The following is a 16,322-nucleotide window of genomic DNA, read 5'->3' as shown; positions in this document are numbered from 1 at the left end:
TGTCCTCACTTCTATTTTGTGACACAACAGCTCTTAGCAGTAAGGACCTGACCTTGGACTGAGCCAGCTACACTCCCTAATTCAGCCAACTAAATCAGTAGAAGTGGGGAATGTGCTCAGGAACCTGAGAGCGTCTCATGAAATTCAGCAAAGGCAAATGTAAAATCCTGCATCTGGGACAGAATACTGTAATGGCATAGGCTGAATATATAGAAAACAGATCTGTAGAAAAGGACCTAGGGTCACCTAAAGGACAAGAAGATAAGCATGAATAAGCAGTGCACTTCTGCAGCAATGCAAGCTTGAACACAAATCAGGTTGCATTAGTAAGAATATAGCCAGCAGGTTACCTGAAGTGCTTATTCTCCTCTAGCTGGCACTTTCAAGATGACATTTAGAGAATTGTGTCAAGTTTGGGGCTCCGCAGTATAAGAAAGACATTGACAAACTGGCAGAGTGAGTCCAGCAGAGGCCATAAAGATGGTTAGAGAATGAGAACACATGAAACACAAGGAGAGGCTGAGAGCACTGGTCTTATTCATTTTGAATAAAAGAAGGCTTAGGTGACAGTTAACTGCTGTCCTCAACCATGCAGTAGGTGGAAACAGTTGATGGAACCAGACTTTTTGGATATGCACAGTGAAAATATAACAGGCAATGAACAAAAGTTGCAGGAGGGCAAATTCCTGATAATTACATGGGGAAAAAAGCCACCATGAGTGTGGCCAAATATTGGAAGAATATTCCCAGAGGGGCTGTAAAATCTTCACCTCTGGAGATATTAAAAGCTTGACTGGATAAGGTTCCTCAGCAACCTGAGTTCAATGTTGGGTTTAACTTCAAAGCTGATCCTGCTTTAGGCCTCACAGTGTTGAGGGTTGGGGAGTCAGAGAAGAGAGAATTAGACCAAGTCACTTTCTGAGGACCCTGCCAGCCTAAATTACTCTTTCAGCTCACCTTTTAGGAATGTCTTTGAACATATTTTGAAAACAAGTCTTGGAAACATGGTCTGTATGTAATTATAATGTCATAATGAACCTATGTATACTTTTTATTATAATGAAGAATACATATTGATGGCTCACTGTTCACATGAAAAATGGTGCCATGTGTTCTGCAGGGGTGACCAAGGTTTGATACTATATAATAATTTCATTAATGATCTGGATGATGGAATAAACGTGTGCTTATTAAATCTGGAAACAGCACTAGGCTGGAAGCAACTGTGTGTACACTGGAGGACAAGATTAGAATTCAAAATGATCCTGAGAAACTGTAGGAATGGTCTCAGAAAAACAGGATGTTATTGAGCAGACACAAGTGTGAGACATTACTTTTAGAAGGCATACTAAATTGCACAAATACAGGATGTGGTTCCTTCAGCTTGTTTGTACTTCTGCAGAACAGGATCCAGGGGCAACAGAGGATCACAAGCTGAATAAGAGTCAACAGTGTCATGTTGCAGCAATAAAAGCAAACAACACTGGTATTTTTTTTCTTTAAAAAGGTGTAACCTGCAAGACATTAAATAATATTTCCACTCTACACGGTACTATAAAGTCTCAACTGTAGTAGCCCGTCCAGTTTTAAGCACTACTTCAGGAAAGATCCAGATCAATTAACTCAAGATCATGACCTTAAACATAAACACTATCAGAATTCTGATGACAGGGTAATTTTGACTTACTTTCTTGGGGCAACTGCAAATATCCAGAAATACATCCTTTTCCCTGCTATGTGCCACACCCCTTCTTTTAGAGTCATAGATCAAAATGATTAAGACAATATCAATAAGATATCCTGAAAGGTAATCCTAAAGCAAGGAAAAATAAATAGTACTTGGAACTTGAGGAAGAAGCTTATCGTAACCCTTTTATAATGATAGATTTTTTTTTTTCCTTTTTTTTTTTTTTTTTTTGGCAATGATGTCAGAAAACAAAAGAACTATCCTGAACAACACATGATTTTCATTTTAGTGCCAACAAGCAAGCAACTAAATAAATCCCTTTGGATAAATCCTGAACTTACTTTCACTCATGCAACTTCACTGAAGTCAGTTGCTTTGCAGGAATATAATGAATATGTTTACTGGGTTTTGGTTTGCTTGGTTTTGTTTTTTGTTTGTTTTTTTTTTTTGTTTGTTTGTTTTGTTTTGGTTTTTTGTTTTTTTAAACTATTTCTAATGTTACAGATATAATAGCTAAATAGTGATGGGGACTCTACCATGTCCCTGGGGAGGTTGTTCCAATGAATGATTGTTCTCACTGTAAAAATTTTTTTTCTCATGTGGAATCTCCCAGTGCAACCTGTACCCACCACCCTTTGGCTTCTCCGTGTGGGTCCTTGTGAAGAGAGAGTCTCTGTTCTCTTTGTAGATGCCCTTTCAGTACTGGAATACTGTGATGAGGTCTCCACAGAGAAAAGACTTAACTCCTTCAGGTTTTCCTCACAGGGCAGGTTCTCTAGCCCTTTGATCAGTCATCTTTGTGACCCTTCACTGGACCCTCTCGTCTGCCTGCATCTTTCTTGAATTGTGGCGACCAGAAATGGACACAGTAGACTGGCTGCAGCCTGACAGGAATTGAGTAGAGCAGGAAAACAAGTGCTGAGTAGAGTGAGAAATAATGTCAAATAATACTCATAGTTACTGTAGGTTCCTGATGATAATATCCATGATATTTTGGTGAACTGTTGAGTGCTCCCTCATAATAAAATTAGGCCATCAAACACATATGAATTAGGTCTTTTTTCTTCAACAAATATACATGTATAGTCGCAAGAACTAGTTTGTTGTATTATTGCAAAGAAAGTTTACACCAAAAGTTAATTTCCATCATAAGTTGTCTAGTGTCTAGAAAGACATTAAAAGAAAAATGTCAGAAGAAACAATGACTTAGCTCATAAATATGGAACTTAAAACAATTTCTTGTTGTATCATTTTTAAGACACCACAATTAATTTTGTAAGAGCTACATGTTTTTTAAGCCTAATTAGAATTCGGGATTTATAAGAAAAACTAATTTTTTGCTAAAAACAGCAATTGAAAATCAAGTTGTAAAAAGCGTCTTGGACTAACAATGTCAGTATGGACTGTTTGCTTCGTGAATTGGCCACACTGTGGTGAATGTCAGAGGATAATTCTTAAAGTTATCCGGCATCTTGGCATGCTGTATGCAAATGGAATGCTGTATGCAAAAGGAGTAGGGAATACAGGGAGAGGAGAGACTCACATGATTTTTCTTAAGATCCTTACTTTTGTCTAGAAAATAGATATCTGTGTGTCCTCATATTACCAAATTCCCACTGTGCAAGACAACAATAGAGACTGAAGCATCTACAGATCAAGGAGTTGAATTATCAATAACAATGACTTGAAAAAACAGTTATGGAGAGAACGAACAAAGAGGTCAATATTAATAATTGACCATCATCATAATTGACCTAATAATAACTTCAGTATTAAAAATTTATTTCAGTACTGAAAAGCTCTCCTGGTTAAGTTTGTAAAAAATAAAAAAGATGAGAATAAAATGGCTAAATTGATAAGCAGCTCAAACTCATGATTTTAAAGCAAGATTTGTGAATCAATCACAGAATTAACCCTTTCAAAGCCAAGAATTTAAGAGCTATGCATTACCATAACAAATTGTGCTGTATATTTTCTGTAATGTCATGAATCCTGCTATTTACATGTATGGATCTTTTACTATGATTATACTATAATGAAAGCAATTAAGAAAAAACCAAAACAAACAAACAAAAAAACCCCAAACCAAATTGAATACATATTTACATATTTTCATTTAAAATTAAGAGTTATATTTTAAGGGGCTCTGGTTACTGTTTAACTGCTTCTCAGACTATTACCTCTTTTCACTCTAAAAGCTTACATTTAATGAATTCTTCCCTGTACTTCTTACAGCCATGAGAACAATCATAATGTCTGTTTTATTTTTACTCCTCAGAGTGTAAAAAGCAGAGAGAAATTTAATTTTTAACTATATAAATTTCACATAGATATTAACTACATATTTTTAAAATTACCTATTGCAATAAAAATCAAAATAACTTTGTGAAGTCATACTGGTTTCATTTGCTTCATTGTGATTGAAATGTTTATAATCTCACTTGGAAGGTCCATTATAGTGTTTCTGAAATTGCACTGGGTATGACAACACTTGCTTCTGGAAATGCAGACAAGGCTTCCTTTTTTGTGATTTTTTTCTTTCAACACTAAGGAAAAGGAATTGTAGAAAAAGCAGGTAGAAAGCATATACAGTTAGAGTAACAAGAAAATTCTAACCAGGTTTTTTTACTTCAGCTTTAATGCACCCTGACACATGGAAGTTCAAAAACAGTGAATGGAACTATTTGGCACAATACATATGCACAGCAGGGTAAGTTTAGATGCTGTGATAGCCTTTCAGTTTGTATTTCCTAGCTTTTTATTTTAAATTTATAAGAAATCAGTTTTTTTCAAGAAAGAGGGGCTAATAGTACTTCCTGAGCCTGGCACAGGAACAAATCATATTATCCTTACTCATGAGAATAGTCTAATTAAACACAACAGGAGTTCTCATATGGACATGCTAAAGCAAGCAGAATTTTGATGCCACTGTGGCAGATAAATGAGAATTCTCTAATTCTTTCAAACATGGTTCAGTCCTAATCTACATCATTTCACTCATAATTTTTTTTTTCCTAAGATTTAGTGTATACATATGCCTGTACAAAGCAGTTCCTATTCACTTAAATAGTTCCATTATTTGTAGTCAAGAGTTTTTCTTCTAAAACGTTTTTTTCAAGATTGTTTTCTCAGTTGAATGACTACATAATTTTTTTACCCCCAAAATAAACTAGTATTGTTACAATCTATTTTACAACTGAAATAAAAATTGAGCTAAAATTTTAAACAATTATTTGTTAGTTTTATTTTCTCCCACGTCTGTCTGTTGCAAGCATAGGAACATAGGATACATATCTTTTTCTTTGTTTTTAAAAATTATATTTGAGACCACCTTCTGGTATTTATGGAGAATGGATGTGAGAAAATTTGAAGAATATCATAAAAAAAACATCCCATCATCTTATTACAAATGAAGCAAAGGTATGCTCTGGGAGCAAAGGCATTGCTTTCTCTCATTTCAGTGGGGAGCAAGGTTGTGAAAGGTACAGAAAGGGACGAGGTCAGATCCTGGCATCAGTCTTGTCTTTGTGTAGGATAAAGGATTTTATAGCATCATTCCACACATACTGTCTCCTGCCACACCTAGTCTGGGCCTGTGTCAATGACTGACCTTGAAAGCAGTTACAATATAACTCAAAACAGTTATAATGATGCAAATATGGGGATTTGCTGATGCAAAACACCTTGCTGGACTGGGACCCAACTTGCCATCTCATGAATGACATTGTCACTGACAAATTCACAGTCTTTGTACCAAACATGTCAATATCCAGGAGACAAACATTTTTAAAGAAAGCATTTCTAGTGTATGTACTCTTATTTTAATTTTCAGTCTGATAAAGTGTTAAAATGGAAGCAAATGAACACCAGATCTGCAATTACTAGTGAGCTTAGTGTTAAAAATTTGTTGTTCTTTCAGAATGCCAGTGCTACAATAATGTGCACATGAGTTGATGAACAGCTCACCTCAATGGAAGTTTGCTTATCAAAATCACTGTCCATTAGAGAAGACAGCTACTTCTTAACAGTGTTCCATCTTATAAAAATGAAGAGAACATGATTTTGTAAATTGAGTTTAAGATACGAGTTTAAGAACTAAATGAAGTCTCTCCTTTTAAACATAATGTTGGGAATTTACCTTCTTTTAATAAGAGGGTTTTTTTTTCCTCTACTACATACAGTATATTATGTGATTTCAGCAGAGGAAATGACAGTCATCCAGTTCAAGTCCTAAACTGAAAATTATATAATGATTTCACAAATATAATACAACTTCATGACTGCAACTTTATCAGAAATTCAATATGGAGGAATGCATTGATAGTTGTGTATGGAAAACCTGTAGTTAAGAATTACCCAGCATTTGGCTACATGTGTAAATCATGGAGTCTTCCATAAATGCTAGTATGATGTATAGAATGGATAATAAAACATATCAAACTATATTTTGCTATCCCACTTTTCTAGAGAAAAAAAGTTTATGTGGTTGTGCTATTGATCCATCTGTTCCATCCCCAAAATGAGTAAGTCACTGACAAATTTTAAGCAAATTTAACAATGGATCTGTAAGCCACAAAGTTATTTTGGGATTTATAAAAGTTGCGAAGGGGATAGAGACCCAAATTCATATACCTACCCATAGAAAAGCAATTATAACTTAGTTCCCTACCCATTTAACAGGCAGCAGCCATGTGATGAATCACACAGAATCCTCTAGGTTGGAAAGGACCCTGGAGATCATCCAGTCCAACCATTCGCCTAGCACAGTTCCCACCTACAGCATATCCTTAAGCTCTAAATCGACCCTACTCTTGAACACCTCCAGGGATGGGGACTCCACCACCTCCCTGGGCAGCCCATTCCAACGCCTAACAACCCCTTCTGGAAAGAAATGCTTCCTAATATCTAGTCTGAACTTTCCCTGGCGCAACTTGAGGCCATTCCCTCTTCTCCTGTCACTTTCTACTAGGCTAGAATCAGAACAAGAAAACTGGTCAACCTATCAGCCAACGTGAAGCTTTCATCCACCATGCTATTTGCAGCAACACGCCTCACCATAGAGATGTGGATATGGGAATAACAAAGAAAGAGAACTGTTGAGTGTTAGATCCTAAGGGTGTTACGATTTTTAGTGGCTGTTACAGAGTGCTAGGCTTAGGTTTCAGTTCTGCAAAAAAAGGTCATGTATTCTTGAATTTTCAAAAATATTTACATGTATAATTAAATAACTTCTGTTCACAAAAACTCAAGGACCTGCAAACTCTAAGAGGTTACCTGGTTGCCAGATAGGATCATTAAGAACACGAAATATTCCTTTCTGAAATCAAGATAAACAGTTTTGGGCAGGCTAACTTGAACATTTGCATAATTGGTCATTTGTAGACTGAAACAGTAATTTAGCTTTCCAACATTGTCAAAAGTTTTAACTTTTGGATTGGTCTTTTTTGTTTGTTGGTTTTTATGGGAAATGGGGCAAAGTAAAAGAAGTAATGTAATCTTTCACTGATATTTCCAAGTTAAGGATTTTTGCCTACATTTTTCTGGAGAATCTTTTCAAAAGCTTCCAGAACAGGACTTACTTCAGCCAAGAACAGAAACAGCAAGTGCAATTTGAAACCCACTACTCCATCAGCTCCTCATTATCACTAGCTGGAAATTATTGTGCCGGGAACTCACCTTGTGATGTATAAGAGCTTCTCATCTACGACAGTTGAAAGTCTGCCTGGTTAATTCACTGAAACACCCCTCTTTGGGGGATTAAACTAAGATGGGCTGACTGTAGTAAAGCAGTTAAGCGCATGTGTATTCAGTTTTGCTAGTTCTGCTACATGGCTGTAGGGAATGGAACCTTTGGATCCTCCATGGTTATATGAAATTAAATATACCTTTACTTTGAGACATACAAGATTGCTTGTGGATGGTGGCAAATTGTAAAGGAATTTCCTTCCAAGAAAACTTTGTGCTTTCTTATCTCCTATAACCAATATTTTGGGTTTTCTCCCAATCTTTTGTAGCTTTCTGAAAAAATGTTGGTTCTGTGAGTCCCAGCTAACCTCTGTTTTAGTCATGTCTATGCATCTGGGCTATGCATATTGTCAAACACCTATGGATCTTGCAAACAAGTAACTGTAACATATTGTATTTACAAGTACGCAGAGCTAATACATTTCATAGTACAGAGATGAGGTCTTCTCTTTTTTTCTCTTGGTGGAGCTTAGAGCAGCTGCTGTAATCCTGGAGGATGTAGTGATTGAGTCCTGCTGATTCACTGTGTTTACGCATTTTATTATCTAAAGCTGGATATAAGGAGGACTGACAATCCAGCCAAATTCCCAGATTTGGGGTTACAGAAGAGACAGGATGAATGGTATTCTGAGACCAGGGGACAGATTTGTTGTAAAATTCAACTTGGCAATGACAGTCATTACGAAGTGAAGATAGAACATGTTTGAGAACAGGGATGGATTACCTCCAGCACACATAGAACAAATATATTCAACTTTATTCAAACAACTATTTGAATCATTTCAGCCTCCTCAAAACACCAGAGGTACTTGTATTTCTCTGGTATAATACTGCAGTGGCTTGAAAAAATGCTCATTGCCATGAGGCATCACTGAAACCAAGAAGCTCAGTGAAACCATTGTTGACTGGACATTTCTGTATGTAATACCACCACCAAGAACCAGGTTTGCAGGTATGAACAAGAACTCTGGAAAAATGTCCCTCTCCCTGAACAAGCATCACACAAGCTCTCAAGTTAGCAGAGCCCAGGGTTCCCCCACCCCTCCCCGTGCTCAAGGTGACCAAAGCTCAGGAGCCCTTGTACAATCCCTGACGCTCTCACTCAAACTTGACCACTTGCTAAGGCTGAAGTTGCTACCCCCATTAAAAAAAAAAACCAAAAAAAAACCCCCCAAAACCCCACAACAAAACCCACAAAAAAAAAAAAAAAAACACAAAAAAAGCCCCCAAACCAAAAAAACCCACCAACAAACGAACCGAAAGGTCCCTATCCAGCCGCTTTTCCTCACACTACAGCGTGGGGAAGGCACGGCAGAGACCACATAGACTCGAAAGCGTGGGGTCCGGCCGAGGAGCCCAGCCGGGCCCTGCCCAGCGGCCGAGGGGCAGCTCAGGCCCTTTCACCAGAGGGTCCCTGGGCAGGCGAGGAGGGGGCACCTCCCCGCGACCCAGGCCTGCGGCCAGCCACGGGCGCCAAGCGCCGCGGCGGCGGCCTCCAGCCCGCGGCCCGAGGGGGGTAGCCCGAGGGGGGCGCCCTGGGGCGGTGGGGCGAGGCCCGGGACGGCCCCGCGTGGAAGCGGGCGGGCGCCACCCTGTCGCTTCAGGCGGCGTTGCGTAACGTCCCCGCGGCGGGTGGGCGCCGGCCCGCGGCAGCCCGGCGGGAGGCGACGGCTCCGCGCTCAGCGCGGCCCCTCACGCCGCCGCGGTGGCAGCGCGCACCCGCGCACCTGCTCACCTGTCTGCCGGCCGGCTGGGGGGGGCCCGGCCCGGCCACTCCCCCCGACGGGCTCGGCGCAGGCGCCCTAGCGGCTACCGCAGGCAGGGGGCGGCAACATGGCGGCGTGAGCGGCGGCGGTTTCGGCTCCACAACAACAGCGGCAGCGGCGATCGCTCGCGCCGCCGTCAGCTCCGCGCGCTACTCGCCTCCGCCGGGCCGGGCCGCGCCGCGCTCGGCGGCGCCCGCTCCTCCCGCCCCGCGGCGGGGAGGCGGCCCCGGCTGGGCAGCCTTCGGCTAACGGGGCATCGGCGCCCATAATAATCCCTCATTATAGCGGAGCGGGGGAGCGGCTCCTGGGACGGTGCCTGCGCCTCGGGCCGGCTCCCTGCGGCCCCGCCGGGTGCGACTGCGGTGGATGCGTGGCTCGGCCCGGCCGGGCGGGGAGGCGGCGGCGGCAGGTGTCGGTAACGGCGAGGGGTAAATGGCGAGCGAGAAGCCGGTGTCGGGGCCGGACCCGCAGCCCGCGGGACTCATCTCCGTCGGGGCCGGCGGTGGAGGCGGCGGCGGAGGCGGCGGCGGCAGCGGCGTCGCGGTGATGGGGGAGCTGAGGGCGTCGGGCTCCGGCTCCGTGGTGCTCCCCGCGGGGATGATTAACCCGTCGGTGCCGATCCGCAATATCCGGATGAAATTCGCCGTCCTTATCGGACTCATCCAGGTCGGGGAGGTCAGCAACCGGGACATCGTGGAGACGGTGCTGAACCTGGTAAGCGGCCGGGCACCCCGCCCCGGTGACGCCCCGGCGGGCAGAGGGCCTCTGGGCACCGGCCCGCGCAGCCCACCTCCTCCCGGGGCTGCTCCCTACTCCCCCCCGCCCCTGTGCAACCCGACAGGGACCTTCATTTTCCCAGCCCCTGTGTCCCTCCTACACGTACGGCCCTTCTCCAACCATCTTTCCTTCCCAAACTCCTCTTGTTCCTCTTTCCTCGTTAATACCGCGACCTGCTCTTCTCCTCGTCGTGCGTGTGACAGAAGCCCCCTCAGCGCTCCCTAAACTCCACGCAGGACCCTACCTAGTACAGACAGGCCACTCTTCCCCTTCCCAGTGCCTTCCCCCGGCCGCCTCCTGCAGAAGTGGAGTGTGTGCAATTCTCGATGTGAAAAATAAGGAGATTTAAGTAATTTCAATTTTGGGCTTTGGACGCTGCCCTATAACCTGGTGGCTTCCTCACTGGAAGAAGAGTGGCGTGAATGTAGTAGCTGTTTTTAATTGAAAAACGTTAAAAAAAGCAGCCTGAGCTGGTATCTTTTCTTAGTGGCTGAAACATGTGAAGGGTTTAACCCTGTTAGCTCAGAGCTAGTTGAGTATTTTGTGTAGAGGAAGAGGGAGGAGGGAGATTTTTGCAAGCATTTAATACGCTTTAATATCTGTAATAAAGAGTTGATTGTATTACAGTATTGTATTGGGTTACTTGTGTCTTAATAATCTGCCATGCTTTCCAAAACACATTCTTGTCTGCAAAGTAAGTTCTGTTGCTAATTTTAAGGTCGGTGAGTTGTGAAATGCTATTGTACACTGGTAAATGTCTTGAAACAAGGACAAGAAACATGCTAATATATAGCTCCTTAGTCATCTGCTCACTTCATGGAGTGAAAGAGTTACTGCAGGACTGTATGACTTAATGTTTTTGCGCTACCTACACCAAAGCCTGAGGAACCTACAGAAGCCAAACGAGTGGATCTAAAAATGAATCACTTTCAATTATGTGCAATTTGGTGCTGCTCCTGAATGCAAGATTTGCTGCAGCAAAGCTTTTGAAGCAGTTCAGTCAATGAAATATCCTCGATTTTTGCATATAAAATATGATAGCAAAATGACTGCTCAAAACTGAATGGCAATTAATTGAAACTGCCTTTGTTTCAAATGAATTTAACGCTTCTAACCGCCACTCATTTTATACAAAGTCGTGTAAAGAATATATGTTGTTTCAAGCACTTTAAAAGAATGTATTCTTCTGTTTGACAGTTATTTGCATTTGACCTAGCACAGACTGAATGGAAAAGCTGCAGCATGCAGGGAAAGATGTGGTGTGGTCAGATCATTTTAATATTTATGGCTTATCTGAACACACAGGATTAAAGCCCTAATAGTTTTGTGAATATGTCAAAACAGTAATCTGGTATATTTCCCACTCCTCTCTACAAGCTGTTTGACACTTAACTGAGATGTCATTTGTAAATTTTTTTTTTTTTTTTTTTTGTACAAGTCTTGTACAAGTCATCATAACTTTATTGGATTATTACCCATTCCTTTAAAAGTAGCACTCGAAATAAGGAAATGACATGCAGTTATTTGATTAACTGGCTTTGTATAGATCATGACAGACAAAAAGATGTTTAGTCCTTTTTTGGTTTTCTTTCTACTTTCATTTTCCTTACTGATACTTAAGCTTGTTTTAATTCTGGCTGTTAATGCATCAGCAACTGGACTAACATTGGCTTGCCTTTGGGGGGGGGGACAGGTTGTAATGTGTTTTGGTATTTGTGTGGAGGATAGACAGTGCTTGCGTATAAGATCTACCTACTAATTAGTTCCTATTGCTGAAAGCTATGCTTATATTTAAAAATAAACATGAGAGTGTTTAACAGTGCTCTCAGCATTGGGAGACCTATGTGAATGTGAAACTGCTTGAGACTGCTGCAGTAGCGATGCATTCTGGATCAGTCATTACTTAACAGATGGACTCTAATATACAATAGTCAGTATTCCCATAGCAGAGAGAGGTTATATTGTGTCTGCTAATGTTTTTCTTCTCAGGCCAGTAAATGTCACAAACTTACACTTCTGTGTTTGAAACTTAATTTACTTGCATGTGAAAAAAACATAGTGAATATGGCAGATACAAAGTAAAGCTGATGGCATATCCCTAACCTACTAAATATCATCTGATTCTCTATTAAGGATTTTAATAGCAACTTCAAATAAAATGCAGTTTTGTACTTTATAAGGATTCCTTGGGATGTGGGTGGGGATGTAGAGAACTTGATTTGTTTTGTTTTCTTTCCTTCAGCCTTTATCTTTACTATTTCTGAATGACTTTTGATGCAAGTGTTATAATGAGAGGACAGAGTTTAAAGAGCTAATCTCAGTTTGATATGTCAGTTGATATGTCAGTTGATATGTTAAGTCTCAGAGAAAAATAACCTATACTGTACTGTATTTGGTATCTGTAAGCCATTTAGTAATAGCTTTTTTGTTATTCTGTATAGCTGAGACTTTTTGTGTTATCAGAGTGAATCAAAAGTTAAAGGTTGCCATACTTTAAAAAATTTTCTTATCTGAGATTACTGCTCTTGTCTGTGTAAATCTTAAACAAGTCTATTAATTTTTCCTGCATCTGCGTGGAAGCAGCAGCAAATGTCTGAGACAAAACTTTGGTTTGGCTTGCTCTTGTCATGGAGATGATCACTCTTCTTTCCTGTTAAGTTTTCTTCTTAAGGTTCTCTTGGGCAGTTTTTACCTTTAAAGTTTGTTTTGGTGGCCCCACTGTGGTCTCTGTTACTGCATTTCAGACTTACTTCATGTGGTACCTTCTGATGGTGATGGACACAGTGATTTATTGTATCTGAGGTGATGAAGTGCTTTTCATGCAGTGCCAAAAATCTTTTTCCATGTCTGATACATTGTTGGTTTTTCAACTTAGCCAAATTTTAACAGTTGACTTTCAGCTCAGACAGTGTTTTGTTCTTGGGCATGCCTAGGCTGTTTATGAGATTAGTTGTTACTCTTGATGCTTTTCTTAGTGACACTTCTTTTCCTCCAAACTTACTGTGTGTTCAAAGTTCTGTTATAGTGGTGAATTTGTTTGATGGAATGTCACTTGGTAGAGTTTCTAGTATTGCTTGTGCGATTTTTTTCATTGTTTAACATTACAGTGGAATACGTGATGGAGAGAGCGTTCAGCCCTTTCTATGCTAATGCCTATGAACTATATACAGTTATTCTTAAAAAAAAACATGCCAGTGTTAATACTATGAAGGTCAGAATATGTTAAGTCTATGAGCTGAAGGCTTTTCTAGAATGGTTTTATAGAATATTGTATTCTTTTTACATTTTTGGAAGTAGGAGGGAACTCATCATTGTACCTCATGCATTCTTCTGGGATGGTGCTTATTTTGATTTTGGTCTGTGGGTTTCATATGAATTTCCAGGTTCAGCATGCTCTCTGTGAGATGTGTGTTCACTGACCCTCGTGTACTGCAAAGCACCAAACTGGAAAAGGCTTTCCTTGCAAATAATGTAATCCTTTAATTGCTCTTAGTGATTTCTCTTTGGGGATATTTTGACACCAGTTCTGTGCTTCTATTGATGAGGAGGCCTTTCCCCTTTGAACAGCTCTATTAGTTTTCTTAAGGTACTGTCAAGGTTGTTGTTATTGCTGTGATAGATGTGCTTGTTGTTAGTCTCCATAGTTCCTTTGCTTCCTGATACCCTTTTGTACTTATGATACATGTTAGACTGATGTTTAAAATAAAGTTCTGCACCATGTGCTCCAGCAAATATGATACTAAGGTAGAAGTGTGGGTCAGTCTGCCTGTGTATTTTTGTTTCACTTATTTCCTAGTGTAAAATTTCCACCCATGGGTTTAATTAGTTTTTCTAAAATAATGGCCTGTCCTTTCATTATTTTTACTGGCTTGCTTCCTTAATTTTCTACTTTTCCAGTATTTTAATGATCTTGGGAAATTTTTCTTCAGTCTATATTTTGAACTGTCTCTTGTCTGGCCAGATCTCATCAAACATGACTATGTGAGTTGCATTGTTTCTTAGCTTTTAGAAAGCTTTCTCTGTTCCAGGTTGAATTTCCTAGAATTTTTGATTTTCATTTTTGTAGTGGTGATTCTATGGCAGTGTGAAAAAGAAAGGTGAACAGGAAGCCGACTCATACTAAAAAATTGTGACTGGTGCTGACACATGCTGCTCGTTTTGCTTATGCATCTTGAACAGATGATGTAATGCAGATTTGAACAGATATCAGTCTGATACAGGTGTAGCTGACTGGGGTTCTCCTTGTGCAAAAGGAGAAAGCTTTTATATATGTTTTATCAGGCTACAGAGTGCTTATAAGAAGTAGGTCAAACACCAGGCATAGTTCAGAAAGTCTCATGCTGTTCTTGTTGACTACAGCCCACGCTTCTGCCTAGCTCTTCTCGTTTTCTTGGCTGTTCCATCCTACTTTGGTGTTAGTCACCCATCACAAGAGGTAAGCCATTTTTTTTGGTGCTTTGTCACATTGTGTACTTGTAGGAGTGGCATTTGCAGCTTTAGAGCAAATGGGTTGGATTATGTGAGAGATCCTTCTCACCTTGCAGTCTTTCCATAGTAGTGGTCATAAGAAAAAATGTAAAGGGAGGCATATGTATGAGAATATTTTTCCTTCGGTACTTATTTTCTTCAAACGTTGGTTGAGAGTAGTCTTGAGCTAAAGTTGGCTTTTGATATTTGAGGGTTTTTAAATCCATTTACGCTTTGGTTGCTGCAGCATCCTGTGGCACAGTTCTGCTCTTGTGTGGGGAGGAAGAATCACTTTTGTTCACTGGATGCTGTTGTACTCTGAGAAAGCGTGGGCCTCATGAGCTGTAGCCTCCATCATATGACTTCTGTTTCTCTTGTGGAGCTAGCTTTGCAGACTTGAGAATCTTATTCTGTTTTCTTGGTGGAAGCCTTCCCATTTTTGTAGTATGATTGCTGATAGTATTCAAAAAAGTGAAGTTTGAGAATTTTGAAATTGTTACATTTTTTTTCTTTGGTGTGTGTTTGTGTGTGAGTTTTGTTTTAGGTAGTACTTAACTGGAGGTGGCAGTCCTTGTGCAAGTTACTGTCTGTCCCACCAGACCCTTTTTATTCTGCTGATATTATCTCCATACTAAGTTATGGTGGGGTGTTACTGTAGAAGCTACCGGAGCCATATGAAAAGATCATATCAAATGTGAGAGTTTGTAATAGCATTCCATGGGTGGCTATTTAAGGGTACTGTAGCTGTTGTCAATCTAATACCTTAATGGAAAACTTAGTTTAGATTACAGAAAATCTTTGAATGACTGATCGGTTTAATTTTTTTCAGTGTAACTGATTGCTTTTGGCCTTTTATCTAATCTTTGACAGTAGGTGTTTATGGGTGGAATTTTTTTTTCAATCCTGTATTGGTCATGAAGGACTAATGATATCTCAGCAGGTGGCTTGGAATCCATTGTGGTTCTGGTATGAAGGATTGATACATTTTTATAGGTGATAACTTTTTAAAATCTGTCATGGTGAGCATGCCAGAGTATTCCTTACCGCTTAACACTGAACAGCTATTTTCTTCTTAGCTTTACATCTTATTTGTCTTTACAGGATTTAGTTCATGGATTATAAGGGAGGTGAATACCTAAAGGCTTCTTTATTATTTTTGTCACAGTGAAGTAATAAAGTTGAGACATTAATAAAACACCTCCAATTTTTGGCCTTTCTGCCTCCTCCCACCTGAGACCCTACCTATGTTTTATCTCTCTGCATCAAGCAAAGCGTTAGCGCCCCTCTTGATCAAGATGATATTTTTACAAAATCATTCCCTATGTAAACCATGTGTTTTACAACACTAAGCATTTAGCTGTGTACTCAGTTATACACTAATTTTTCTCTTCCCTACATATTTTCCCTCAGTGTCTCCCCTGCCCCTTGGCTTTCAGATGAGTACTCAAAGGGGTAGAAGTCAAGGGACGTGGATTATTACATTCACAAGATGGATGTCTAAGAGGCTGTGGTGCAGTTTTTTCTTTCATGTTAATGATTTTCTGTGTCTCCACTCATACTTTTCAAATATATGAATTACTGTCCATATTACATCTGTAAACCACTGCCCCAAAACCAATTCCCAGAAACTACATGATCATCTCTGAATTCCTACTGAAGCGTTTGTTCCCTTTTCATGCCATATTGAATTTAATCAAAGTAGAATGAAATCTGTGATTGGGTTAGTACCAAACTGAGACTTTTATATCCTGATAAATACTGTGCACAGTGTTAACACAGCTGTCTTAACTTAATAAACTAGCCAAGCTATTTTAAATCAATCTCTTAATTTTACCTCTTCATTACTTGTTATGGCACTTTTTTGTTTTTCTATCTTAGCC

The 16,322-nt window shown here is 40.3% G+C and overlaps 1 protein-coding gene across 8 annotated transcripts in view; it reads left to right on the top strand.

Annotated features, from left to right (window-relative positions):
- The first annotated feature begins 9,260 nt into the window (after nucleotides 1-9,260).
- Nucleotides 9,261-16,322, top strand: part of NBEA (neurobeachin) — a 511,054-nt gene continuing 503,992 nt past the window's right edge. For all 8 annotated transcript variants that reach the window (XM_074914245.1, XM_074914292.1, XM_074914279.1 and 5 more), the window contains exon 1: nucleotides 9,261-9,912. In XM_074914245.1, coding sequence (XP_074770346.1) covers nucleotides 9,631-9,912 — 282 coding nt within the window. In that variant the 5' untranslated portion in view covers nucleotides 9,261-9,630. The remainder of the gene's footprint in view (nucleotides 9,913-16,322) is intronic.

This window comes from Athene noctua, chromosome 1, assembly GCF_965140245.1.
Source record: "Athene noctua chromosome 1, bAthNoc1.hap1.1, whole genome shotgun sequence".
Taxonomy (NCBI): Eukaryota; Metazoa; Chordata; class Aves; order Strigiformes; family Strigidae; genus Athene; species Athene noctua.
This window is presented reverse-complemented; position numbering and strand designations above follow the sequence as displayed.